The sequence below is a fragment of the Ylistrum balloti genome, unplaced genomic scaffold, assembly GCF_031769215.1.
Source record: "Ylistrum balloti isolate Yb309-2 unplaced genomic scaffold, AGI_CSIRO_Ybal_v1 Utg371770, whole genome shotgun sequence".
NCBI lineage: Eukaryota > Metazoa > Mollusca > Bivalvia > Pectinida > Pectinidae > Ylistrum > Ylistrum balloti.
In genome coordinates, this window is record NW_026782886.1 from 367,538 (window position 1) to 394,535 (window position 26,998).

General features: G+C 35.0%; 2 protein-coding genes across 2 annotated transcripts; one reads left to right on the forward strand and one right to left on the reverse strand.

Annotated features, from left to right (window-relative positions):
• Nucleotides 1-277: 277 nt before the first annotated feature.
• LOC132563572 (post-GPI attachment to proteins factor 2-like) lies at nt 278-10,692 on the reverse strand. Its single transcript, XM_060228314.1, has 5 exons — nt 10,455-10,692; nt 6,941-7,205; nt 6,232-6,338; nt 5,580-5,688; nt 278-3,351 (listed from the first exon to the last, which is right to left on the reverse strand). The coding sequence occupies exons 1-5, from the start codon at nt 10,623-10,625 to the stop codon at nt 3,140-3,142; spliced, it is 864 nt and encodes a 287-aa protein (XP_060084297.1). The 5' UTR covers nt 10,626-10,692; the 3' UTR covers nt 278-3,139.
• Nucleotides 10,693-10,934: 242 nt separating this feature from the next.
• LOC132563569 (WD repeat-containing protein 55-like) lies at nt 10,935-25,198 on the forward strand. The gene is made up of 8 exons (XM_060228311.1): nt 10,935-10,946; nt 13,867-13,982; nt 15,879-16,064; nt 16,519-16,591; nt 17,548-17,654; nt 19,440-19,539; nt 24,196-24,365; nt 24,827-25,198. Exons 1-8 carry the CDS (start codon nt 10,935-10,937, stop codon nt 25,176-25,178), a joined length of 1,116 nt encoding a protein of 371 aa, XP_060084294.1. The 3' UTR covers nt 25,179-25,198.
• The last annotated feature ends 1,800 nt before the right edge of the window (nt 25,199-26,998 follow it).

Consider the following 26,998-nt stretch of genomic DNA (forward strand, 5'->3'; position numbering starts at 1 on the left):
TCTGTCCCGATTGCTACCAACTATTGAGTGTATATAATTACTCATTCTGTCCTGACTGTTACTGGAGGGTGGGGAATAGACAAAAAGATTGGAGGGGAAGGCTGTTGGGTTTTCGTATGTTTGTCCTTGACTGATTGAGATGGAAATAGTTAAAACAAAAAACTGTGGCTTACTATCGTCAATGTCCCAATTTCTTTTTCATGACACTTGAAAGCTACTTAACCTTTAACCTTTTTATTCAGGCTTTTGTTTAAAAAAAAAATCTGAATAACAACAGTACAACAAAGAACAAATTTAATATCACACTTTGTTCATTCAGTTTGGCCTTCATCACACAATGCATTGCACAACAGTACCTGTTCAGAACAATGACACTGCAAAATTATCAAACTTCACAAGTACCCTGGTATCTTATGTTGATCTATTTTGTTCACATCTTACTTCCTTACGATTTAAAGTGTATGTGATATTCCAAATATTGACATTTTTATTATTGGGTTGTTCCCTTTATACTTCCATCTATTGTTTTGTAACTCCTGTTTATATTTATTTAAATCTGTATTTACTTCTACTACACATTTTTCTCTAATTGTATTTACTTTAACTGTGTAGTAACTCCCCATTGTGTTGTCTTTTACTGTGTAGTTACCTCCCTTTATATTTACTTCCACTACAGTTTTCTCTATTTGTATTTACTTCTACTGTGTAGTAACTCCCCATGGTGTTGTCTTTTACTGTGTAGTTACCTCCCTTTATATTTACTTCCACTACAGTTTTCTCTATTTGTATTTACTTCTACTGTGTAGTAACTTCCCATTGTGTTGTCTTTTACTGTGTAGTTACCTCCCTTTATATTTACTTCCACTACACAGTTTTCTCTATTTGTATTTACTTCTACTGTGTAGTAACTCCCCATGGTGTTGTCTTTTACTGCGTAGTTACCTCCCTTTATATTTACTTCCACTACACAGTTTTCTCTATTTGTATTTACTTTTACTGTGTAGTAACTCCCCATGGTGTTGTCTTTTACTGCGTAGTTACCTCCCTTTATAATAACTGCTACTGTATGGTACTTTCCTTTGTATTTATTTCCTTATAGTTTATCCACTAATGCTTTGGTTTACTCTGAATTAACTTGTGGTCACTTTATATAGACAGTGCACTAACAGTTTACATCTATTGGGACATATGAATCCATTGTGAAATTAATTTTATTTTCACAGTTGAAATTATGTTACCAGGAATACTTAAGTACATTGAATAAAATGCACACCCTCTATTTCATAATTACTTAATTATGCTTTAACTTCAGACATACATGTACTTGTTAACAACATAAAATGGTTTGTAAAAATAAATTTGTAAAAGTTACACACAATTCCTGCATTGTAATATATCTTCCCGACATTTACTGCAGCAATTAAAATTTGAGATTTTACTTCTATAATCTCTACAATAATATCAAAATGATTAAAGCTTTGCATTAAATGATTTCAATAAAACATGGCAAATATATGACAAGAGGCTTATAGTTCAGCAATCATGAAGTTCACAGTTACATAATCATGTCTTGGGATCTGCCTCCCAAAATCATACAGAAACAGATTTACCCCTTGAGATTACTAAGGTTTATCAGATCTCCTATTAATACCAATAACTTGCAATTCAAAGTTCAAAACTTTTTCATTTGCACAGAAGAAGGATTTTTAAAACATCACCCTCTGTTTCTTATGTTGAGTCCAGCCCTATAGACCATTATGGAGTCTACCCCTCTGCCTGCAGGTTTTTTTTATTTCTAATCACCTTCATCCATGCACACTTTGGACCATCGTAAGTCAAAATTCAATCAAAAAATGTTTTTAAGAAATGATTCGTGAAGGACAGGTGAATGGATTGTGGCAGCCATCTGGAGTATTAAACCACACTAAGTATTGAGAAATAGTGCAGCTGACTTTGTCTTGAAACTCAAATGATGTTCAAAATGTAGCTTGCACAACTGAATCCTATTAATTATATGAAGATACTTTTACCCATTAGACTTAAGAAATATAGTGATATAGTGACAGTGATTAATTTCCAAAATAAGCACTAGCAGCCATTTTGAAATTTGGACCACACTGGTACTTGTATACAACATCAATTAATGGACTTTAAAGGAGATCACTAAAAAATAGATTAGTAAGTTTATCTTCTTTTTCAGGCCAGCTTCAAATCTGACAATATAGAGCAACTGGTATGGAGAAAGTTAGTGACTATAATCCCTGAATTTTTGTCAAGTATAACCTTTGACCTTCAACCTTGAATAATAACCACCAAAATTTAAGCAGATGTACAATATAATTTGAGAAACGGTATAAACCGTTTTGTAGCTGTCATTTCTCTTCTGCATTTGATTGGTCTAAAATTATATTAAAACTTTTTGTCAATTTGTTATTATATGAATTTCAGTCCCATTTCTGGACCATAATTGAATATTTTGAAGATTGCTACCAAGTCACTGATGGCGAATTTGAGAAGAATCCAAGTATCAATAAGGACTTATATTTATAGTCCATAACTACCAATCTCATGTACTAGCGTCACATTTTAATATTAAGCCTGGAGAAGTGGGATCAAAAAGATATTCTATATGGAAAGGTCACAATTTTGAGTGTGACCAATAATAGTTCTAATGATCTGAGGTGGTCCTGTCACTGTATCAACATCCATCCTAAAGATATAGCATAGTTTTCAAGGTGTACATCAGGTAAAAAAAGAAAAATTACCATGATACAGCTACTTGTTAATCCCCACTGTCCTTTAGTGTTACATTGATTAATTGTCTATTCTAATACATCAATCTTACTATATACACCCTTCACACAGTGCAACACAAAACAGTCTGTGTTTATGTCAAAGAATAGGTAAAAAGTCATAAATACAATGAAATGTTCAAAAAGAGATTTTAAATTATTGCTTAGGTGACAAAGCATGCATGCCTAGCTTAACATACGCTGTAGACATACATCAAAACCAACTGCACAGAACAGCTGATATGAAATGTGATTGAAGTTTTTAACATGAACAGGTGATCCATATAAAAAAGTGCTCCTAAAGAAAAACTAGAATTATAAATTGTTTTCCCTAAAAGTCATTGTCATTATAGTGGATTGTCACCCGTTCTCCTTCGTACTAATGGTTTTCTTGGCGATGGATCTACTGCACTGCTGACATCACCATTTTTGGTTTCTGTGGTAGGACTAACCCTTGCAGCAATGAAATAGTAGTCTCTGAACTCCAAATATCCACTTAGATGGTAAGCCATGTTTGTGTATGCTATGACATACTCACAAGCCGAAAAATAGCTGAAGGCTGCAACCAAATCAAATATGGGATTATAATTTCAAACAAGAGGCCAATTAACACACACATGGCAAATTACTGCTGAAGTATTAACAAAACAACACAAGACTAATTGCATTTTAAGTGATGGACCAGACATTTTTTGCTTTTAGAGAAGACGTTTGTCAACTTGTACATGGAGATTCAAAACAACATGATAAAAGCCAACAAAGGTCACTAACATATTGGTCACCAATGCCTGTCTGTCTCTCTTTCTGTCGATTTGTGTCTTTGTGTATGTCTCTGTACATGTCTATCCATTTAACAGAGTGTATCTATCAGTCTGTGTCTTTAGGTTTGTCTATCTCTCAGTCTGACTTTCTCTCTTTGACCGTGTCTGTCTGTGTCTTTCTGGGTGTAGACCTCTTCCTGTCACTATATGTCCGTGGATGTCTCTCTCTGTCTCCATCAGTAAGTCTCTGTCTCATGTTCTGTTTCTCTGTCTCCATCAGTAAGTCTCTGTCTCACGTTCTGTTTCTCTGTCTCCATCAGTAAGTGTGTATATCTATCTATATTGGTCCATCTACCTATCTGTCTGTTAGTCTGTGTTTTGTGTGTGTTTCCCTTTTTCCATCCACCCCTCTATATTTTTCAGATTGTCTGTGTGTCTCAGTTTGTCTTTTTCTCCCCAGCTGAATGCTGTTTATGTCTCTCTTGGTTTGTCTCTCTGTCACTTTACATGTGTGTTTCTCTTTGTCTGTTTCTTTTCTCCTGTTTCTGTTTCTCTGACCTTCTCAAAAAAAAATTGTGATCCATCTGATTTGTATAGTATTTTTTGCATTAAAAACAACAAGAATCTTGGTGCCTACCAATACTGTTTGGTCTTTTTGTTCATTAAAAGTAGGATCTTTTCCCTTAATATATACTCTTTCCTCTGTTTTTTCTTTTAAATGATACACAATTTCAAAACTGAAAATGTGAAATAGTAATAACACCGTAATCTTCAACTAACATTATCAAAGTTTAAGATGGCCACTTGTCAGCCATTTTGTTTTCCTCATCAGTCATTAAACCAAAAGGGCACAACTAGGGACCAAGGATAAACTATATATAAAATATGAGAAAGATCCATCTTGTACTTTACAAGAATTAGAAGTTACAAATTTTCCTTGTCAAAATCCAAGATGCCAGCTTGTCAGCCATTTTGTTTTTCTAATCTCTCCTAAAATGAAAAGATCACAACTAGGGACCAAGTGGTACCTACTTATGAAATTTGAGAAAAATCCAGTCATTGTCAAAATACATCTATCTGTCAGTCATTTTAGTTTTTTGATCAGTCCAAAAATCAAAAGGGCATAACAAGAGACCATTGGGGAACCTACACAAATTATAAAATTTGAAGGAGATACATCCAGTATTTCAAAAGAAAACGATGATAAACTTTCAGTCAGTATTTTTTTTTTTTTTTAGTTTCCTGATCCTTGCTTAACTATGTCAAAATTATGCTCTGAACACAAAAGGACAGACAGAAAGAATGACAGACAGGCAAAGTGGCGACAAGGTGTTCCCCTGAAGATTTTCAGTGAGCATAACAACATACATAGTTTATCATTTGGTAGCTTCAGAGTGAACCTGTCTCAAAAGATTTGTTGAACAAACGTTTTTAAGCATAGTTTCTGTTATTGCTATTAGTGAAACACTGACGATTAATTATTTCATTTATTAGATAATATTTACCATAATCTGAGATATCAAGCTCTTAATTCTCACCAATGTATCAAATCAATGAAAATAAGATTGACTTTTCATACTGTACACACTACAATCGAGTCTTTAATCACATGATGAAAGATGATGTTACAACTGTTGTTTGATGCCAGGAATTTGCAAAATAAATCCATGCTTTTTCAAAACGTTGGCATGTTCATTTTTTATGGCAAAAATAAAGACATCACAGTCTTCAATGGTCTAACTAGAAGAGCATACTTGTTACACATGAGCATGGAAGAATTCCCTGTTAAAAGTTATAGGAAAAAATGTTGATTTTTGCATATTTCACCCCATATATCTCAATAAATTGATTTTTACTAAATACTACACCTACCCAAGGTTGATGAATACACTACAATTCTGTTACAGTCATTTCTTTTCTCATACAAGTTGTACAAAATGCATGTACACCAGAGAAATATATATGAAAAGCTACAAGAATGTATGGTGTATCTGCTGAGTTTAGATGTCCATGTAGACTAACTTACCAAATGGAATGCAGAAAAATCGGTGTCTGACAAAGAAAATGAGGAGTCCACCGGTGGCTGATATTATAGCAATAAACATCCATTTCTTTATTTGAAAGGAGAGCTGTTCCTGTAAATAACAGAATTGAAGATTTCTGAGGGTATTATGGAATAAATAAAAATCATGGGCGATAAGACAGCAATTGTTATTTTGTTATAATTTATCACTTTATTTGCCAGACTTTCACAAAAATATTCTTTTCAAACTATATTACTGTATTTAGGATAATTTTGTTCTGTGCATTGTTTGTGAAAATCCCCAAAATGTACCTTTTGCAATTTTTGCTTATTTCATATTTTGCTATTCTATCATCTCAGAAATTTGAAGGGCCTCTTTTAAAGACTTCGAATCCTCCAGAATGGACATAGCTTACATTTACACTGTTCACATGTATAAAGGTACATAACTTCTATAGATGAATTACTCCTGCATTTACAAGAAAAAGCAAAAAATATTTGCATTTTACAATTTTAATCTTTTGCAGTTTTGTGTGGCAAAAAGTTCCAGATATATGGAGCATAAGAAAGCAATTTTAAAATGTTCAGAAAAGTTCTAAAAAGTACCAAATATAAAACTCCTTTACTTATACAAAACATTGAAAATAATACTCACTGTACGTGACATAGTTGTCTCCCTTGACCATCGGAAGATAATAGTGTTAAGTAACATGTAGCAGTTACATGATACCATGAACACTATGAAGATCTTTTCATGAAGGGCTACAAATAACAAACATCAACTCTTACACAGGTACAGCAATGTGTTACACAGAACTGGACCTAACAATATATCAATCTACTACTAGACAATAGTAACAGTAGTTAAATAACAGCAGTATATTGGACCTAACAAGATATCAAACTAGGAGTGTACATTCTATAGGCAAAAAAAAAATAGTTTACCCTTTCAACAGGTCAATCATTGGTCATTATAGACAATAATGGTGTTATTTGTTTCTAATGAAAGTACTGCCATTATTGTTCTACTTTATAATGTACTTATATTGTTCTTAAATATCAAGTATTTTTTTACTTCTCATTGCCAATACTTACCCAAGATAAAACTCAGAATGTGGCAAAATCATCTGTTTGGGAAATGTGATAGATATTTGTAAATGAATAGAGGACCCATCTGTAACCAGGAAAACCATGAACTGATTTGTCTGTAACACTTAAGCTTGCACCTCTCAAAGCAATTAATGTGAAATAACCCAAATACATAGTAGAAACATTAACTAAATGCAGTGATCGATTCTGTAATTAAAGGATTCTAATACACTGGGGTACACAAATGATAGTTAATAAAAATTTGTTTAACATACGATAGTTCTCTTTGTTGGAAATGTAGGTTACTCCGACCAGACAGGAATTTTCTATGGTATACAACCAGAAGTTGATACGCAGAAGTTGGCGATATAATGTATGATACTGAGGGCTGATGAGACGTAGTCGTTCTTTGTAGTGATTGTAGTACATGATGCCAACTGCAAAACGTGGTGTAGCATGCAGTCCTATACAGATCCGCCATACATATGCCTGAGGCAGAATTCCTGTCACCGCACTGATAGACGGTATCACATTTGTCGCCTGAAAGCAAATATAAAAATATAAGAAGATTCAAAGATGTATGTATTTAAATTGGTCATTGAATATCTAGTGAAGAACATTACAGACTAGGTGGAGGACGTCACCTCAAGGGTAAATAGTCATACAAATCATTATCAGAAATATTCCAAATCCCTGCAGCTTTGTAAAAATTAGAAAACAACTATCTCTAATAGACAATTTTACTGCTGTATCTTGTGATGCTAACATTGTGGTTTACAAAAATGATCTTCGTAGTTCTGAGATTTCACCCATTTGGTAACCATGGCGACTCAAACATCACCTTGCAAGTTATTATGCCTGTCATGTTACCAGAAATCAGGTTATTTAAAGTTTATAAAAGATACCAGAGTTATATGAAAATTAATTATTTCCAAATATCAAAGTATATCCTTTAAAGCCCTGAAGTAACTAAACCATATAAAGTATTCTAAACCAAATATCTACAAAGAAATGGCTAAGTATTGTGGTTTTATAAGAGTGTGAATTTTGTTTACCTTGTAATGAATGTTAGTACATTCTGGGGATATGTCTGTGGTGCTAACAGTTTACTGTTACTGTATTTAGTAATGTCATTTCAAAAAATCTTGATTTTTGAGATTGGTAATTATAAACATACAGTAACCATTGTTTTATAGTTTTATTTCACAGAATCACTTACAAATTCAGGATAATCAAAATGTATTTTCAATGCAACTTTAAAGATTGCACTTATTTAATACTGACATCCTCAAGTGAACCAAGACATTCTTTGCAACATCAGTGACAAACAAAATGGGGACATGCAAACATTTCTTCAAACGTCTTTAAATTGTTTCTTCTGCCAAATATATCCCTATATCAAATTTAATCAATATTGTCTATAAAATATGCCAAGATTTAGCTGTAATAATCAAAAAGAGTTTAATGTGCTTAAATATCAAGATTTGACCTTCTGACATATCAATTCAAGAGTGGTTAGCAAGTTTTGAAAAAATAATATTTAGACATTGTGACGTCTGTTCTTTGTAAAATTTGTTTACCAGATTTCTAATTGATATCATAATGTTGAAACATTCACATTATTAGCTGTAGAATTTCAAGAAAGTAACAATAAATGTGTGTGACTGTGATTTGGAACATTTTTTATTAGCTCAGATTGTAAGTTAATCATAGATAATTACACTTCCTCCTTGCTCTCCCTATCCATCACGTTTATATATTGTAATGGTAACATCAATGCTTAAACTATCTATTAATCAACTGCCGTTTGACATTTAAGGTCCAAACTGCTTGAAAAACTTGCCATAACACTAAAGTAACATAAGACAAACTTACTCCAAAAATGTCTTAACATAAATTTACCCCTTTTGTGCATCAGAATTATGAAAAGTATGACTTTGTATATTAATGATAGTTTATATTAATGCTTTAACTATCTAATAATCGACACCACTTTATAGAGTGGTTGGGTCATGCAACGGTAGCACACTGACCTTTCACCTAGAGGTCCTGGGTTCAACTCCCAGAACAGACGTGAAAAGGTATATGGGGTCATGATCACCTAATAAACCACATCCACGTGCAAACAAGATTAATATAAGTTAGGAAAATTCAATTTGCAATTGTTGTAAAGTGAATAAAGTTTATCCAATGATATTCATTTACCTCTTGATAGTGACGATCCAGTATCACGAAAAAAAAAAGTTGCTAAAAAACTTTAATGTTTCAAGGTATGGCACAGGCGATGCCAAGCCCGATGCCATGGAAAGTACCTTGGCCCCAGGAACCCCTATCTCTCCTATTCTGTGAGAAAGAAAGCTAAAAAGGTGATTACTTGTACTTGTTGGCCAGTGGGAATGAGTTTGTTTTAGTCAGGGCATATTGCATCAGGTGATAAAAGTCAGTAAATGCAACCAAGAAGAGAGACCTAAACACTCACCTGATCAGGTAAACATTGCTCTACGCATAAAGTGAGACAAGTAGATAAATGAAACTTTGCTTAATGAACTTAATGAACTATTCTAATTTTTTTTTCTTATAAAGAAATGCAAATACTTTTAGTCAACTAATCCTTCCTTTTCTGTCTACTCTTTATTTCTGTTAATAACTTCTTAACAAAATAGTCAATATTTTCTTTACTTCTTGCATTCTAAAGTGACAAACATAAGCCAGAGATCAACATTTAGGTCACCAAAGGTCAGAGATCAAATGTCATCAATATTGTAAATATTGTAAACTTTTCATTTGCATTTCTTATTACAATGTAAAATTAGGTCAAAGGTCATGATATTGGTTACCTCAGGTCAAAGATCAAATGAGTCATCAATATCGATCAATAGTGAATACTTTTCATTTTCAGTTCACATTACAATGTAAAGCTAGACCAAGGCCAATATATACGTAACACGTCATTTAAGCCACCTAAATCAATCAATATTGTACTCTTTTCATTTGGAAATCTTCTTACCATGTAAAGTCATGCCAATGGTTAATATATGTATATGTAGGTCACCAAAGGTCATAGACCAAATATTTTATTATTATAAATCAATATTGGATACTTTTCTTTTCATTAGCACTTCTTATTGCAATGTAAAAGGCATTTAAATATTGGTCACCAAAGGTAAAAGGACAAATACATCATCAATATGAATAAGCATTGTATACTTTGCATTTTTACATCTTCCTCCTGTATAAAGTTATGCCAAAGGTCAATATTTAGATCACCAAAGGTCAACCGTCATATAAGTCATCAATTTCAATCAATATTTAATATTACTGATATTGATTTCTAATATACTTAAATGTATATTTAAAAGAATATATATCAACATGAATTAAATACTTTCATGTTTCTTACACTTCTGTCTATAAACTATACTTTGCCAACATGGCCACATACACTGCTTCTTATATTAATTCATGTATAATCTAATAAACTAAACATAGAATTCCACACATTAATATGGTAACTGTGACCATAATCTGCAATAAACAATTATACAATAATTGTGTAGAAACTAGCTAACGTAAATGGTACCATCACGGACTTAGGAATAGGGCACTGTATAAATAGTAAATAGATATCCAAGTTAGACTATTAGAAGCTTCATGGGAATATGTCAAACGCGATTCTTTTGTTGGTTATCAAAAATCCTGCCCTCTGTCCCATTCCTTTGAATTTGCAATTACGTATTGTTCTAATGTGGCCTTTAATTAAACAAGTTATCACTTGTACCGGTTACTTACTTTGCAAACTGTTTCGTTAACGTCATAAAATCGGAAAATGATTCCAGAGAGAAAACAGAAGAGCAATGAGAATGCCGGTAACGATACGGTCACGTAGGCAATTTTTGCGAAGTGTATCCGCAACATGGTGCCATGAATACTCTCCTTCTTTTCAAGTGAATCGCCTCCCATTTCGAGCGATTTATTTCTCGTGTAATGGTAAGTCAGCTATAAGCGTTTATGTAGATCGACGAAAGCCGAAATGCCAACGGAAGTGTCCCTGGACACGGTAAATTGATTTTAAATTAAGATGGAAAGATATCGGTAATATTAGTTACTAAACTTATATATTTTCGACATTTTTATTAAATATATCATTTTCACACACAAATTTTAAAGTTAAATAAGAATTTTCATTCTAATGTAAATTGGATTTGAATAGATTGTGTTCGTTTTCGTTATAATTGACCCAATTTGTATTTTTTAGAGCTCTATTTCAAAATGGCGACGAAGGTAATGTGCTTTTCGTAATTACCACATGGCGATTGTTTATATCCTTATTTAAATGCGTGTCACTCATTCAACTTGTCGAGTTTCTCGTTTTTGTTTTACAATGTACTTAAATGATGTAGACTTACATGTACGTTAGCTGAAAATAAGACAGTTTGGGTGGAAATTCGAGTATATCAATATATTATCTTATTCCTAACTTAACTAGTTCATGATAAACTGAAAACCGCACAAACATGATAAGTTATCATAATATTTGAATCATCAGAATTTTGACTAGTGTGTGTGATGTACAACATGAAAGTGTTATCAAGTTGAACTTAATTGCGTTTGTCATGTGGAATATTTAACGAAAACTGACACGAATTACTTCCCTTCCACTAATAAATAATTACCTGTGTAATGAATTGTGTTATTGTAATGTTATGTTTAGTAATTACTTTATGAACTTTAGCTTTATTAACTTTTGTCAATTTTCTAATTGAATGATTTTTTCAACGACTTTTTTTCACAAGGGTAAACAATTTTGATTTCTTATACTTACATTTTAAACAAGTTATCATATAAAACCTTGAATTACAGTGTACAATAAATACAATGAACTTGTACACGAAATTAAAATGTCAGTAGTCATGGAGCATCCATACATATGTAGATTTCAGAGTTTCAGTTCCTTCCATTGCTTGTTCGCATGACAATTGCATACCCTTGATAAAAAGATATGTGTAGAAAGGTGATTTACTTTTCCCTAAACCTCATCTGTCTGCAAAGATGAGTTTGATGGCAAAGACTCTGGAAGAGGATGGAACTGTGAACTAGGAGCTGTAAGGTTGGATGGACAGTTGATTAGCTTTTTAGGTCCTTGTTTGATTTGACTCATGTATATTTCCTTCCATGTTAGAGTGGTACATGAATTGGTTGTGTATCAAAGGAAATAACCCAGAACTGTTCACCTTTCACCAGTTCATGCACAGGGACTGTTTGTCAGTTTTATGGATTTCATTATTTTTTTTTTAAATCATACTGCACTTTTTTCCCAGTCATTAAAATTACTTGTATGTTACTATCATGATCAACAATAGTCAAATCCAAATGTTCATCAACTCTAGACCGATATAAAGAAAGTTAATTATTCGGACTTGGCCAACAAGAGCAATTCAAATCTAATTGACAAAATAGTTTCTCTCGCCATTCTTGTAAAATCAATGAATACCATAGAAATAGGAGGAAGGAGTGTAACTTTACTTGACTTGACAAACTTCTCTGTTTATGTAGCTCATTTCGTTGGATTCTGTCTTGGAGGTTCTTTGGTTTTTAAGTTCTGGCTCACATTCTCCCTCTCCTAACAAAAGCACAATTTTAGAATTAGATATCCTTGTTGGTGTAAGCCTACTTAAAAAGTAGAGATGGATATGTAGACAAGGATTACCTCCCACTTAATATTTGATAAGCACTCAGAGTTCCGTAGTCTCCTTGAGGGACAAATTAGATCTTTCAAAAATTTTTGTTTCTTCTAAAGGTATGATTGGTGTTTTAGTGTATATTTGGAGAATGTGTCACAGTTGAAACATCAGATTCATTAGATGGTAGGCTATTCAAATTGCCTTGCATCTGACTGGTCGGTTATTTGTTGTCCATCCGCCAGTCCATAACCAATTACCTGTTATCATATTTTTGGATCTTTCTCAAATTTTATATATAGGTTCCCTTGAACCCTAGATGTGCATGGTCCCATTTTCAAACTGATCTTATAAACAACATGGCTGACAAGGAGCCATCATTGATTTGACGTACGCAATAGTTTATTATCACTATTTCTTGAGAAGTACTTGAAGGTGGACCATTGTCTTATTTCATATATAGTTCCTTAGTTGTGTATTGTTCCATTTATGGACCCGTATGAAAAACAACATGGTCATCTTGGGGCTATCTTGAATTTTGACGGTAATAGTTTATTATCGCTTTTTCTGGAAAAGTACTTGATGAATGTTTTTCAAATATATGTAAGGACTTATTGGTCCTCTGTTGTGCATTGTGCATTATCCCATTTTTGGACTGATAAAAAAATCATTGGTGACTATGGCAGCCATCTTTGGTTTCGAAAATAATAAATTTTTCAGGAGAAGTACTTGATGGATCACTCTCAAATTTCATATGTAGTCCAGGGATCTCTTGGTTCATAGTTGTACCTTTTTGATCTTGGGATTGATCAGAAAAACCAAAAGGGCCAACAGGCAGCCATTCTATATTTTGACAGTAATAGCTTTTCAATACTATTTCTAGGGAAGTGCTGGATGGAGCTGTATCAAACATCTTATGTAGGTTTACCTAGGTCCCTAGTTGTGCCCTTTGAGTTTGCAAGGAAAAGCAAAATGGCTGACAGTATGCCATCTTTGATTTTAACAGTGAAAGTTTGTTATAGCTATTTCATTGGAAATATTGGAATGATGTGTCACAAATTTTATGTATTGCTCTTTGTCTCTAGTTATACCCTTTTAATTCTTAGTCTAGTCAAAGAACCAAAATTGCAAACAGCCATCTTGAATTTTGACACTGAGACTTTGTTACGGCTATTTCTTGAGAAGTACTAGATAGATTATTCACATATGTAGGTTTCCTTTGGTCCCTTGTTGTGTCTATCAGAACACCAAAATGCTGACAGGCAAATAAAAGAAAAGAAGGGAAAAGATCCAACTTTTAAAGAACAAATGAAGATCAGTCAATGATGGAGTAACACATTATCACTAAATATGTCGTCAACAAAAATTTGTTTGGTTTGGTATGATTGTTTGATCAATATTACTGGAAACAGTTATTGCTTGGTCAAAACATTTTCAATTTGATCAAATTAGACAGGATTAAAAACCTGTATTGAGTTTTATTTATAATTATATATATATATGTATACTTTTTATGAATGCAGGATGCAGACCTAGAAAAACCAAAGGACATAAAATTTGATGGCATGGTGGTAGACATATGTTTCCATCCCATCAAAGATGTGATTGCCGCAGGAGACATAGACGGAGAAGTTTCAATGTAGGTTTGAGCAGAATGTGATAACAGCAGAAGATATATGGTAGAGGGGAATGTTTCCTGTAGGTTTGGGTAGAATGTAAAAACAGTAGAAGACATGTAGAAATGTTACTGTAGGTTTGGGTGGGAGGTTACTGAAACTTAAATTTTGTATTCTTATGATAGTTGATGTAAAAAATATTTACACTCACTTTTTGTGATGTTGTTGAGTTATATTGAATGCATATCTTGAGGCTGATTCTTCTTCTCAGTAAATACTAAATGTAGAAATTTAGATAAAAGGAAAAGAGACACAAAATTTAATGAGTTTGTGCATTGAATTTCTGTGTAAAGATAACTCTACAGCAAAGGAATAACCATAGTGTCAGCACAGAGTAGATGGAAAATCATAGCAGACATTAGACAAATACAATAAATAAAGGGAGATGTTAGACAAATACAATAAATAAAGGGAGATGTTAGACAAATACAATAAATAAAGAGAGATGTTAGACAAATACAATAAATAAAGGGAGATGTTAGACAAATACAATAAATAAAGAGAGACAATATATAAATACTATAAATAAAGAGAGGTGTTAGACAAATACAATAACTAAAGAGACAATCAAAATAGAAAACATCATGAACTTTCACAATAACCAAAGGTGAGATTGGATGTTTCAGACAAGTAGGCATTTTATATATATATATATCACACCTGAATGTGGTAACACTACATTTAACAGATATCAATTAAAATTGGTTTATTTTTGTTTTGTATTTCCTTTTATAACTCTGCAAACAGTTGGGGGTCTAGGGTGTATAGGAATCACATTGTCCTCAAGCACAACTCTACACTGTTTGATGAATTTTGTTGAAATTCAGCACTTGATTGTAAAGGAAAAACTATCATTTTCAAAAGTCAAGCTACAAACTAGATGTTGTGACTCAGTTTGTAATATTCTTCATGATGAACATCTTATAATACACACATACAACACTTAAATATATCTGACACATGGGTTTAAGAAATACCCTATGTGTGGTACTTCAAAAATTGGTGTCAAAAGCAAGCAAACATTATTAGAAAGATAAGAAAATGGGAAAAACTTCAAAACCCTAACCACCAACCATAATTTTTTCTTTGGCAGAAACAGGACACACAGACATTTTTTTCATTATTTTATTTGTAAAAAACTTTTTGGGCAAGAATGTAGCAATTGTGTTGTGATACCAGCATTTGTTAGGCTCTAACAGCATATTATTGTCATCTGTCATTCACATAAATTTACTAATTACCATTTCAAGAACAAGTTCTATTTGCTATTTCTTAGCTCTTCTGGTTCATGCCAGATTGGAAAAGAGCATATTTCATGGCACATCATGTGTCCAGGGTCCTCCATGTAATCGAAATATTCATCATCAGGATATGCTACATCAAGGAAATCTGACGTTGGCAGGTAGCAAGTCACATTCAGTTTACCTCAGCGCTTACACTACAACAGGATTTTTTCATCTCTCATATGCCTGTTTAGTAGCATGTGCAAGTTGGCAGAAAAAGATGAAGTGATGGAACAGGAAAGCACCCTTTTTTGTGCGAGACAGCTTACAATAGATGCAGTCATCTTGGTATGGTTGAGATTTTAGACAATTGATTATCGTTAAAAATTTAAAGATGGCCGACGATGATAGAGCAGGAGAGAAACAGGCTTTTGCAAGATATTGCCAGTCAGGTTGTGATAAGTTGGTTCAAAGGTCATCTGAACATGACCCCTTACTGGCCACCATCAGATCTCCATATGGTAGTGTATATGGTCTGTATTTTAATCAGATTGAAAAAAAACCTGACCCCAACACGACATAGATAATTGTTAGGTAAGAACTATTTTTATTTCGTATACTTTTGTCTTTATTCAGACACTCCTACTCCAGTAAAGGAGAAAACAACACATTGATGACATTTAAAAACCATAAGAAAGCCTGCAGAGCTCTGTGTTTTTCTGCGAATGGTGAAGAGCTGTACACAGCATCTAAAGACAAGTCCATACACATTGTTGACATGAATACTGGGACACTAAAGCGCAAGTTGAAGAAGGCACATGAGTAAGACTTTCTTTACATGTGCAATCTACGGAGTTCATAGCCTATTCTCTTCACTGGATATATTATGATAATTGTAATAGTAATACTTCTAGGAGCAAGTGCAAGTTTATTTAAGAAATTTATGGTTTTAATCATTACAGTTTTAAAGGAATACAAATGTATTATGATCTTTCAGGTTGCCAGATTTCATTTCAAAATGCCTAGCAAATTATTAATCCAAGTAAAGAGAATTCTCCATTTCTTATATACTGTATATACAATACTCCAGTAACAAGGGGAAATTTAGATCATCTTAATCAAGTATGCTTAGAAAAAGTCTAGAAACAGGACAAGACGTCATTTAATGTTTTAGGTCACCAAACAGCATACTTATAACTAGTGAAAACTTCCTCTTTTCATTTAGGTCACCAAACAGCATATTTATAACTAGTGAAAATTTCCTCTTACCATTTAGGTCACCAATATACAGCATACTTGTAACAGGAGAAAACTTCCTTGCAACAGGTGATGATGATGGAAATTTAAAGGTAAATCTCATAGGATGTGAAATATTATTTGCAGTTGTTTTTCCCCTTCCTCATACATTTTTTTGTTGATGTTTAAATGAATAAATGGGGGAAGACTGGTAAAGATATGAGAATAAGTTATAAATTTATATGATCAAATGGTTTTTACCCAGCCTAACTTCTCATTGCCAAAATGACACCTAAGTTCTCTTTGACAGAATGACCCTTAAAGGGTAGAATGATTCTTAATTTCTGGTTGACAAAATGACACTTAAGTTCTCTTTGACAGAATGACCCTTAAATTGTCATGGACAGAATGGTCCTCAATTTCTTATTTACAAAATGACACTTAGTTTTTATTGACAAAATGACCCCTAAATTCTCATTGACAGAATTATCCTTACTTTATCATTGACAAAATGATCACTAAATTCTCATAGATAGAATGACCCTTAAGTTCTCTTTGACAGAATGACCCTTAATTCACAAAATGATCCTTAATTTCTCATTGGCAAAATGACACTTAATTTCTCATTGACAGAATGACCCCTAAACTCTCATGGACAGAATGTAAATTCCTCATTGACAAAATGACACTTAATATCTCGTTGACAAAATGGAACTTAAGTTCTCTTTGACAGAAGGACCAATTCACAAAATGATCCTTAATTTCTCATTGGCAAAATTACACTTAATTTCTCATTGACAGAATGACCCTTAAGTTCTTCTGGACACCATGCTCTTTAAGTCCTCATTGACAAGTTGACCCTTCATCTTTCATTAAAAAAATTATTGTCAACGTTTTTTTTTTATTTGTTTGCATTCTTGGTGATATACTGATCGTTATTTTTGCCTAATGCTGCTTACTTTTATTGGGCAGGTGCATTGTTTTCACTGCTACATCTAAATGTATAAGAATTACGGACAGTCTTTCAACAAGTAATCAGCAATGAAATAATAGACTTGATTTTGAATAGATCTGGGATTTGAGAACTAACAAGGCAGAAATGGAAGTAAAACACAATGAGGAATTCATCAGCGACATGGATATAGACGATCAACATAAAATTCTCATCGCTACCAGGTAAAGTATGTAAGAGGAACTAATGTGGTGATTGTTGATCTGCATAAAATTCTCATTGCTGCCAGGTTCAGGATGTTAGAAGTAAGCGTGGTGATAGTTGATCTACATAAAATTCTCATTGCTACCAGGTTCAATATGTTAGAGGGACTAGTGTGGTGATAGATAATCTACATAAAATTCTCATTGTTACCAGGTTTAGTATGTTGGAAGAACGTGGCAATAGTAGATGTTGATAAATATTAAATTCTCATTCATTTACACAAATAATGTCTCCCCTTCTCTAGAACAGAGTTATTGCCCTTTGTAAAAAAAACTTCTCCAGAGCATAATTCTCTTCGTAATTGAGATAGGGTGATGATATTTGGTATACATGTTCATGACTGAAAGACGGTGTGTTGCGTACAAAAATTAGGGGCCATGGCCCTTTTATAACAGAGTTATTGCCTTTTGTAAAAAGAAACTTGTTCGGAGCATAACTCTTCATAATTCAGATAGGATGATGACATGTTATATACATTTTCATGACTTTAAGACAACCAGACAACACAGCTTTAAAATCAGCATTGTGAATACAACACCAGTTGCAAATGTTTTCCAAAACCTTCAACAACCTAGCATTTCTGGAGATCACTGGATAGTTGTAGCTTCGTCTTTGTAAAAAGCAAGGTAACCTGAACATTGTATTAATTTAGGTATCTTTGTGTATTGCTATGTACAGCATATGCTCACAATTTAATCATACAATATTAATGATTTCTAAATGTCAAATGTTTCTGTACCAAAGATACAAATAACAAATCAACTTCTTCCTTACCATAAGTTTTATTTCAACAAAGTAAACTAGTCCATACATGACTACATGTCTGTCACCAGTATGCATTTTCTAAATAAACACCTCTTTGAGATATGTGTTGTATATTGCCAATATGCATTAATATTCTATATTTATGCAATCATTGATAATTCATCAATCAGCTTCCTCATCAACACCGTAAACAATTTCAGTATATATGCACGACTGATTTTTAATTAATATTTAACACAGCTGCATAATTGCACACACACACACTCACTCCACATCTACTTCATTTCCGAGAAGGGGAGACATTTGATTTTAGCTGTGCTAAATCAAGACAATTTCTTGTTGAAATTGCAATAATTTAACATTAAATGATGTTTGATGATAATGGCTATTTAGATGCTTTCCATCCTTGATTTCTGTGTACAGTGCTTGATTCTGTTAATGAGGTATCAAATGTTGTTCTGGTATATGAACAGATCACTCTGACCAATGTTTTTCAAACATCTTATGTTAGGCTCACCTGTTTTGGCCAAATTTGCATTCGGATGATATGGAGCTCCCTATCAAGACAATGAGTTTTGAATTTTCAGTAGTGTCTCAGAATTAATGAATGCACAGATTAGTTATATTATTGTTAAAGCTTTAAGTAGCCACAAAAGTTAGAAACCATGAAGAAGTTGCTCTACAGTAACAGAGGAAATATTAAACAATATCATTGTTGTGTCATAAAGTGAAATATCCAGGTACGCAATATAGGTCTGATGGGCCTCTTGTCTGGTTTATGATGCACACTCATATTATCGCAAATGTTTTGAATCAATTAAAGAAACCATGACAAGGAAAAGTCACTAGACTTAGATTTTTTTCATCTGAACATATTTCAGATGCATAACTTTAACTTCTTTTTGGGATTTTTTCATTTTTGTTGTGTGTTATTGACATTAAGTACAGTTTTTACACTGGGTCAGTATTTGTAATTGCAGTGGAGATGGAACACTTACAGCGTTCAACATTCGTAGGAAGAGAATGGATATGCAGTCAGAACTATTTGATTCAGAACTTCTGTCTTTAGCTCGTCTGAAGGTAAGATGTTTAGGTACAGTACATAACACAGGAAAATGTAGAACATATGTACAGTTTTAATTAATTATATGGATGAACATGATTTAATAGAATAACAACAGAGATACATGGGTTAACAGAATCACAGCAGAGGTATATGGTTTTACAGAATCACAGCACAATTATATGGTTTTACAGAATCACAGCACAATTATATGGTTTTGCAGAATCACAGCACAGGTATATGGTTTTACAGAATCACAGCACAATTATATGGTTTTACAGAATCACAGCACAGGTATATGGTTTTACAGAATCACAGCACAGGTACATGGTTTTACAGAATCACAGCACAGGTACATGGTTTTACAGAATCACAGCACAGGTACATGGTTTTACAGAATCACAGCAGAGGTACATGGTTTTACAGAATCACAGCACAGGTACATGGTTTTACAGAATCACAGCAGAGGTATTTTGTTTAACAGAATCACAGCAGAGATACATGGTTTTACAGAATCACAGCACAGGTACATGGTTTTACAGAATCACACCACAGTTATATGGTTTTACAGAATCACAGCACAGGTACATGGTTTTACAGAATCACAGCAGAGGTATTTTGTTTAACAGAATCACAGCAGAGATACATGGTTTTACAGAATCACAGCAGAGTTACATGGTTTTACAGAATCACAGCACAGGTACATGGTTTTACAGACTCACAGCAGAGTTACATGGTTTTACAGACTCACAGCACAGGTATATGGTTTTACAGAATCACAGCAGAGGTATTTTGTTTAACAGACTCACAGCACAGGTACATGGTTTTACAGACTCACAGCACAGGTACATGGTTTTACAGAATCACAGCACAGGTACATGGTTTTACATAATCACAGCAGAGTTACATGGTTTAACAGAATATAAAAAAAAATCTCTTGTAACTGAAACGAAAAAAGTATTGACAATGAATGATATTCACTCCTGAATCAGATGTTTATCACAATTTTTATAGGTATCTGTCAGATATATGCATTCTGATAAAATTAGAATCATTGTAACATGGGTAAAACAAAATTTCCACAGAGGATGTAAATTTTTTCCAAACTTGTTTAATTATGACCCAACACAGGTCAGAAGTATTCGGATACAAACTCCAGTGATGGTAGTGTAAGTTAGGCCAGCCTTTTGTCTGTAGACTATGTACAGACTCCAGTGATGGTAATGTAAGTTAGGCCAGCCTTTTGTCTGTAGACTATGTACAGACCCAAGTGGTGGTTTTGTATGTTAAGACAGCCTTTTGTCTTTAGACTGTGTGTACAGACCCCAGTGGTGGTAGTTTAAGTTAGGCCAGCCTTTTTGTCTGTAGACTGTGTGTACAGACCCCAGTGGTGGTTTTGTATGTTAAGACAGCCTTTTGTCTTCAGACTGTGTGTACAGACTCCAGTGATGGTAGTGTAAGTTAAGACAGCCTTTTGTCTGTAGACTGTGTGTACAGACCCCAGTGGTGGTAGTTTAAGTTAGGTCAGCCTTTTGTCTGTGGACTATGTACAGACTCCAGTGGTGGTTTTGTATGTTAAGACAGCCTTTTGTCTTCAGACTGTGTGTACAGACTCCAGTGATGGTAGTGTAAGTTAGGCCAGCCTTTTGTCTGTAGACTGTGTGTACAGACTCCTGTGATGGTAGTGTATATTAAGACAGCCTTTTGTCTGTAGACTGTGTGTACAGACGCCAGTGATGGTAATGCAAGTTAGGCCAGCCTTTTTGTCTGTAGACTATGTACAGACCCCAGTGGTGGTTTTGTATGTTAAGACAGCCTTTTGTCTTCCCAGTGATGGTGTGTGTACAGACAGCCCAGTGATGGTGTGTGTGTAAGTCCAGTGATGGTAGTGCCAGCCTTTTGTCTGTAGACTGTGTGTACAGACTCCAGTGATGGTAATGTAAGTAAGGCCAGCCTTTTGTCTGTAGACTATGTACAGACTCCAGTGATGGTAATGTAAGTTAAGCCAGCCTTTTGTCTGTAGACTGTGTGTACAGACCCCAGTGATGGTAGTGTATGTTAAGACAGCCTTTTGTCTTTTGACTGTGTGTACAGACCCCAGTGATGGTAGTGTATGTTAAGACAGCCTTTTGTCTTTAGACTGTGTGTACAGACTCCAGTGATGGTAGTGTATGTTAAGACAACCTTTTGTCTGTAGACTGTGTGTACAGACTCCAGTGATGGTAGTGTATGTTAAGACAGCCTTTCGTCTTTAGTCTGTGTGTACAGACTCCAGTGATGGTAGTGTATGTTAAGACAGCCTTTTGTCTGTAGACTGTGTGTACAGACCCCAGTGATGGTAGTGTATGTTAAAACAGCCATTTGTCTTTAGACTGTTTTTACAGACTCCAGTGATGGTAATGCAAGTTAGGCCAGCCTTTTGTCTTTAGACTGTGTGTACAGACTCCAGTGATGGTTGTGTATGTTAAGACAGCCTTTTGTCTGTAGACTGTGTGTACAGACTCCAGTGATGGTAGTGTAAGTTAGGCCAGCCTTTTGTCTGTAGACTGTGTGTACAGACCCCAGTGATGGTAGTGTATGTTAAGACAGCCTTTTGTCTTTAGACTGTGTGTACAGACCCCAGTGATGGTAGTGTATGTTAAGACAGCCTTTTGTCTTTAGACTGTGTGTACAGACCCCAGTGGTGGTAGTTTAAGTTAGGCCAGCCTTTTGTCTTTAGACTGTGTGTACAGACCCCAGTGGTGGTAGTTTAAGTTAGGCCAGCCTTTTGTCTGTGGACTGTGTGTACAGACTCCAGTGATGGTAGTGTAAGTTAGGCCAGCCTTTTGTCTGTAGACTGTGTGTACAGACTCCAGTGATGTAATGTAAGTAAGGCCAGCCTTTTGTCTGTAGACTATGTACAGACTCCAGTGATGGTAATGTAAGTTAGGCCAGCCTTTTGTCTGTAGACTGTGTGTACAGACCCCAGTGATGGTAGTGTAAGTTAAGCCAGCCTTTTGTCTGTAGACTGTGTGTACAGACTCCAGTGATGGTAGTGTAAGTTAGGCCAGCCTTTTGTCTGTAGACTGTGTGTACAGACTCCAGTGATGGTAGTGTAAGTTAGGCCAGCCTTTTGTCTGTAGACTGTACAGACCCCTGTTAGGCCAGCCTTTTGTTACTGTGTGTACAGACTCCAGTGTAGACTGTGTGTACAGACTCCAGTGATGGTAATGTAAGTTAGGCCAGCCTTTTGTCTGTAGACTATGTACAGACTCCAGTGATGGTAGTGTAAGTTAGGCCAGCCTTTTGTCTTTAGACTGTGTGTACAGACCCCAGTGGTGGTTTTGTATGTAAAGACAGCCTTTTGTCTGTAGACTGTGTGTACAGACTCCAGTGATGGTAATGTAAGTTAGGCCAGCCTTTTGTCTGTAGACTGTTTGTACAGACTCCAGTGATGGTAATGTAAGTTAGGCCAGCCTTTTGTCTGTAGACTATGTACAGACCCCAGTGGTGGAGTTGTATGTTAAGACAGCCTTTTGTCTGTAGACTGTGACAGCCTTTTGTCTAGACTGTGTGTACAGACCCCAGTGGTGGTTTTGTATGTAAAGACAGCCTTTTGTCTGTAGACTGTGTGTTCAGACTCCAGTGATGGTAATGTAAGTAAGGCCAGCCTTTTGTCTTCAGACTATGTACAGACTCCAGTGGTGGTGTTGTATGTTAAGACAGCCTTTTGTCTGTAGACTATGTACAGACCCCAGTGATGGTTTTGTATATTAAGACAGCCTTTTGTCTGTAGACTGTGTGTACAGACTCAAGTGATGGTAATGTAAGTTAGGCCAGCCTTTTGTCTGTAGACTATGTACAGACCCCAGTGGTGGTGTTGTATGTTAAGACAGCCTTTTGTCTGTAGACTATGTACAGACCCCAGTGATGGTTTTGTATATTAAGACAGCCTTTTGTCTGTAGACTGTGTGTACAGACTCCAGTGATGGTAATGTAAGTAAGGCCAGCCTTTTGTCTGTAGACTATGTACAGACCCCAGTGGTGGTTTTGTATATTAAGACAGCCTTTTGTCTGTAGACTGTGTGTACAGACTCAAGTGATGGTAATGTAAGTTAGGCCAGCCTTTTGTCTGTAGACTGTGTACAGACCCCAGTGGTGGGTTTGTATATTAAGACAAGCATTTGTCTGCAGAGTGTTGTAGCTGTGCAGGCAATATCCTGGGTACAAATTCCAGTGATGGTATTTCATGTCCAGACAGCCTATTGTCTGTAAACTGTGTAGTAGCTGTGCAGGCAATATCCTGGGTACAAATTCCAGTGATGGTATTTCATGTCCAGACAGCCTATTTTCTGTAGACTGTGTTGTAGCTGTCACAGGAAATTTCCTGGGTACAGATCCAGTGATGGTATTGTATGTCCAGACAGCTTTTTGTCTGTAGACTGTGTAGTAGCTGTCAAAGGCAGTATCCTCTGTACAGGCTCCAGTGATTGAATCTTGTAATTTAAAACAGTTTTTTGTCTATAGACTTTGTTGTAGCTGTCGCAGGCAATATCCCTGTACATATTCTGATGATGGTATTGTATGTCTGTACAGAACAGATCAAGTGTTTAAACAACTTTTTTGAAGATAGTGCCAAAATAAAAAATTCTTCAATGTCTTATTATTACTCTTTACCTATTTACATATTGTAGGAAAAAGGGAAAGTCATATGTGGATCAGGAGAAGGTGTTCTAAATATTTTCAACTGGGGAGAATGGGGAAATATCAGTGACCGTTTTCCTGGCCATCCTTTGTCCGTGGATTGTATGGTAGCTGTTACAGACAACATCCTGTGTACAGGCTCGAGTGACGGTATTGTAAGGTAAGACACACTTGGTCTGTAGATTAATAGTAGCTATCACAAAGATCATCCTGTGTACAGGTTCAGGGTTGATATTGTAAGGTAAGACACTCCCTCTGTAGACTGTGTTGTAGCTGTTACAGGAAATATCCCCCATACAAACTCTAATGATGGTATTGTAAGTTAAGACAAGTTTTTGTCTGCAGACTGTGTTGTAGCTGTCACAAGAAATATCCCCCATACAAACTCTAATGATGGTATTGTAAGTTAAGACAAGTTTTTGTCTGCAGACTGTGTTGTAGCTGTCACAAGAAATATCCCCCATACAGACTTTAATCATGGTATTGTAAGTAAAGACAAATTTTTGTCTATAGACTGTGTACATGACAGATCAAGTGGTTAAACAACTTACAAGTATTTTGATTGTAAATGTACTGCCAAAATCAAAAGGCCTATCATTATTTATATTGATTTTCTTTCAGAGCTGTAAATATTTTACCAAACCGGTTCCTTGGTGTGGTAGGGGATCATGACAATTTCCCGGTGGAAAATCTTAGTCTGTCACACGATGGTAACCTACTGGCCAGCTGTTCCCATGATCAGACAATAAAGTTCTGGAACACAAGTGATTTCAGGGAGCTTTCAGTGAACACAAAGAAAAAGGCAGGGAAGGGAAACACACTTAAAAAGTTGAACTCCTCAAACAAAAATGACTTTTTTGCTGGTCTCGCAGATGATAATGACGTTGATAAGAATGAGGACAACGAAGATGAGGACGAAAGTGATAGTGATGAAGATGATGAAAATGAAGTGGACGATGATGATGATGCATAAAAAGGAATTAAATAAGTGATTAGAAATAATATCAAGGTGTTATTTTGATTTCAGTTTTATACAATGTCTGATTGATTATAAATATTGCCCTTTATCCATGGACTGTAATTTGTCTTTCATATTAAGGTAAACCTCTGGTCAGTTTGAGTAGGCAATTAGTTTAAACACATATTTCTTTCAATAAAACCAATAGTTTCCAGTCTAGTGATAATTTGAAACCTTCCTTTTCCTGTTTAACAAATTAAACAATTCACATAGTTTGAACACATCATGAAAATAGCAAATACAGAGAACCAGACAACATCTGTTGGAAGAATTGAAAGTGTTTAATAGTTGACATGTTTCGGCATACTGGGTATGCCATCCTCAGAACAGAGTTACTTTTCAAAATACAAGACTTATATACTATCTCTACCTAGCTACTACATATGTCATTTACAGTTGACATGTGTAGTTGAACCAGCCTCCTGTATTCCACTTGGAATCCATCTTTAGGAAGACAGTCGATATTACTGAATCTACCAGACTGGACATCGGATCTCATTTTCTTTGTATTGTGTACATCATGAAAATGTATATTTATGCCAAAATTGTGGCATCACAGTAATCACTCCAAAGGGTTGGGCAGTAGTAACATACTCACCTTTCACCTGGCAGTCGGGGTTTGATTCCTGGAATGGACGTGAAAAGATATGGGGTCACCTGCCAGACCACATGGGATTTCCCTGGGTACTCCAGTTTCCTCCCAAAAGTAAGACCCCCACACATTTCCAATTGGGCCAACAAGAGTGATTATATAATCTTAAAGCTTGTTTTTGCAATTGTTGTAAAAAAGGGTTTTTTTTTAATCATTCCATGTGGTCACCATTCACATCCACAGTAAACACTGTGGATAACAGGTTTTCAAAAGACCATTGCAACCAATTGTTACTGGTTTATCCAATATTGTACACGCTAACTGAAGGTATATAGTATTCATTTTAACATTCAGATGTCCCAACTGAGGGCTCTCTAGCCTGTCAGTTTAAAGCTTTATTATCCAGGTGTCCCAACTGAGGGCCCCTATAGCCTGTCAGTTTCTAATTTTACTTTATTGTCAAGACGTCTGAACTGAAGGCCCCTCTACCATGTCAGCTTCTAAGTTTACTTTATTGTCAAGACATCTGAACTGAAGGCCCCTCTACCATGTCAGTTTCTAAGTTTACTTTATTATCCAGGTGTCCCAACCCAGTTTCCCATCTGCCCTGTCAGTTTCTGCCTATACTTTATTATCAATTAGACTGAGTCCAGGCCAATTTACCCTTTCATTTGTTAGCTCACATGGTCTGAAGGGCAAAGTGAGCAGACTTGGGATAGGACCGAATAGGGAAATAGAGCAAATATTGAAAATCCTACATCTCCTATTGGAACGATTGCATTTTGCTCATATGTGGTCTGAAGCATTCTTGGATAAAGGGAATCACTTTTCCGGAAATAGTGAGTCTCATGGCCGTAGGGCAGGAGGGAAGGGGCCTAATGGAGGAAATGTAGGAAATTTTTGCTAGGAATATAAAATTCTACTCTTTCTAAAGGAAAAAAATGGATTATTACCAAATTTGGTCTAAATCATTCTTTGATGATGGGAAATTGATTTTGTAGAAATGATGGGTCTAGGCACCCTTGTACAAGAGGGATGGAGACAAACTGCTGATTAAGAATGAATTCTTTAAAATCCTGCTCCTCCAGTAGGAATGATTGTATTTTGTCCAAATCTCGTCTTCAGCACTTTCATGTGAAGGGAAATCATTTATTATCAGACTTTGTCTGAAGCATCCTTGGGT

What these genes read in the sequence shown, in the direction of transcription:
- LOC132563572 (XM_060228314.1), bottom strand. Translation starts at nt 10,625, where the DNA reads ATGGGAGGCGATTCACTTGAAAAGAAGGAGAGTATTCATGGCACCATG. An exon ending in TTCCAACAAAGAGAACTATC is followed by an intron (nt 6,339 to 6,940) that starts GTATGTTAAACA and finishes TGTTATTTGTAG; the next exon opens with CCCTTCATGAAAAGATCTTC. An exon ending in ATTTTTCTGCATTCCATTTG is followed by an intron (nt 3,352 to 5,579) that starts GTAAGTTAGTCT and finishes ATTTGGTTGCAG; the next exon opens with CCTTCAGCTATTTTTCGGCT.
- LOC132563569 (XM_060228311.1), top strand. An exon ending in ATAGACGGAGAAGTTTCAAT is followed by an intron (nt 13,983 to 15,878) that starts GTAGGTTTGAGC and finishes GTCTTTATTCAG; the next exon opens with ACACTCCTACTCCAGTAAAG. An exon ending in AAGTTGAAGAAGGCACATGA is followed by an intron (nt 16,065 to 16,518) that starts GTAAGACTTTCT and finishes CTTACCATTTAG; the next exon opens with GTCACCAATATACAGCATAC.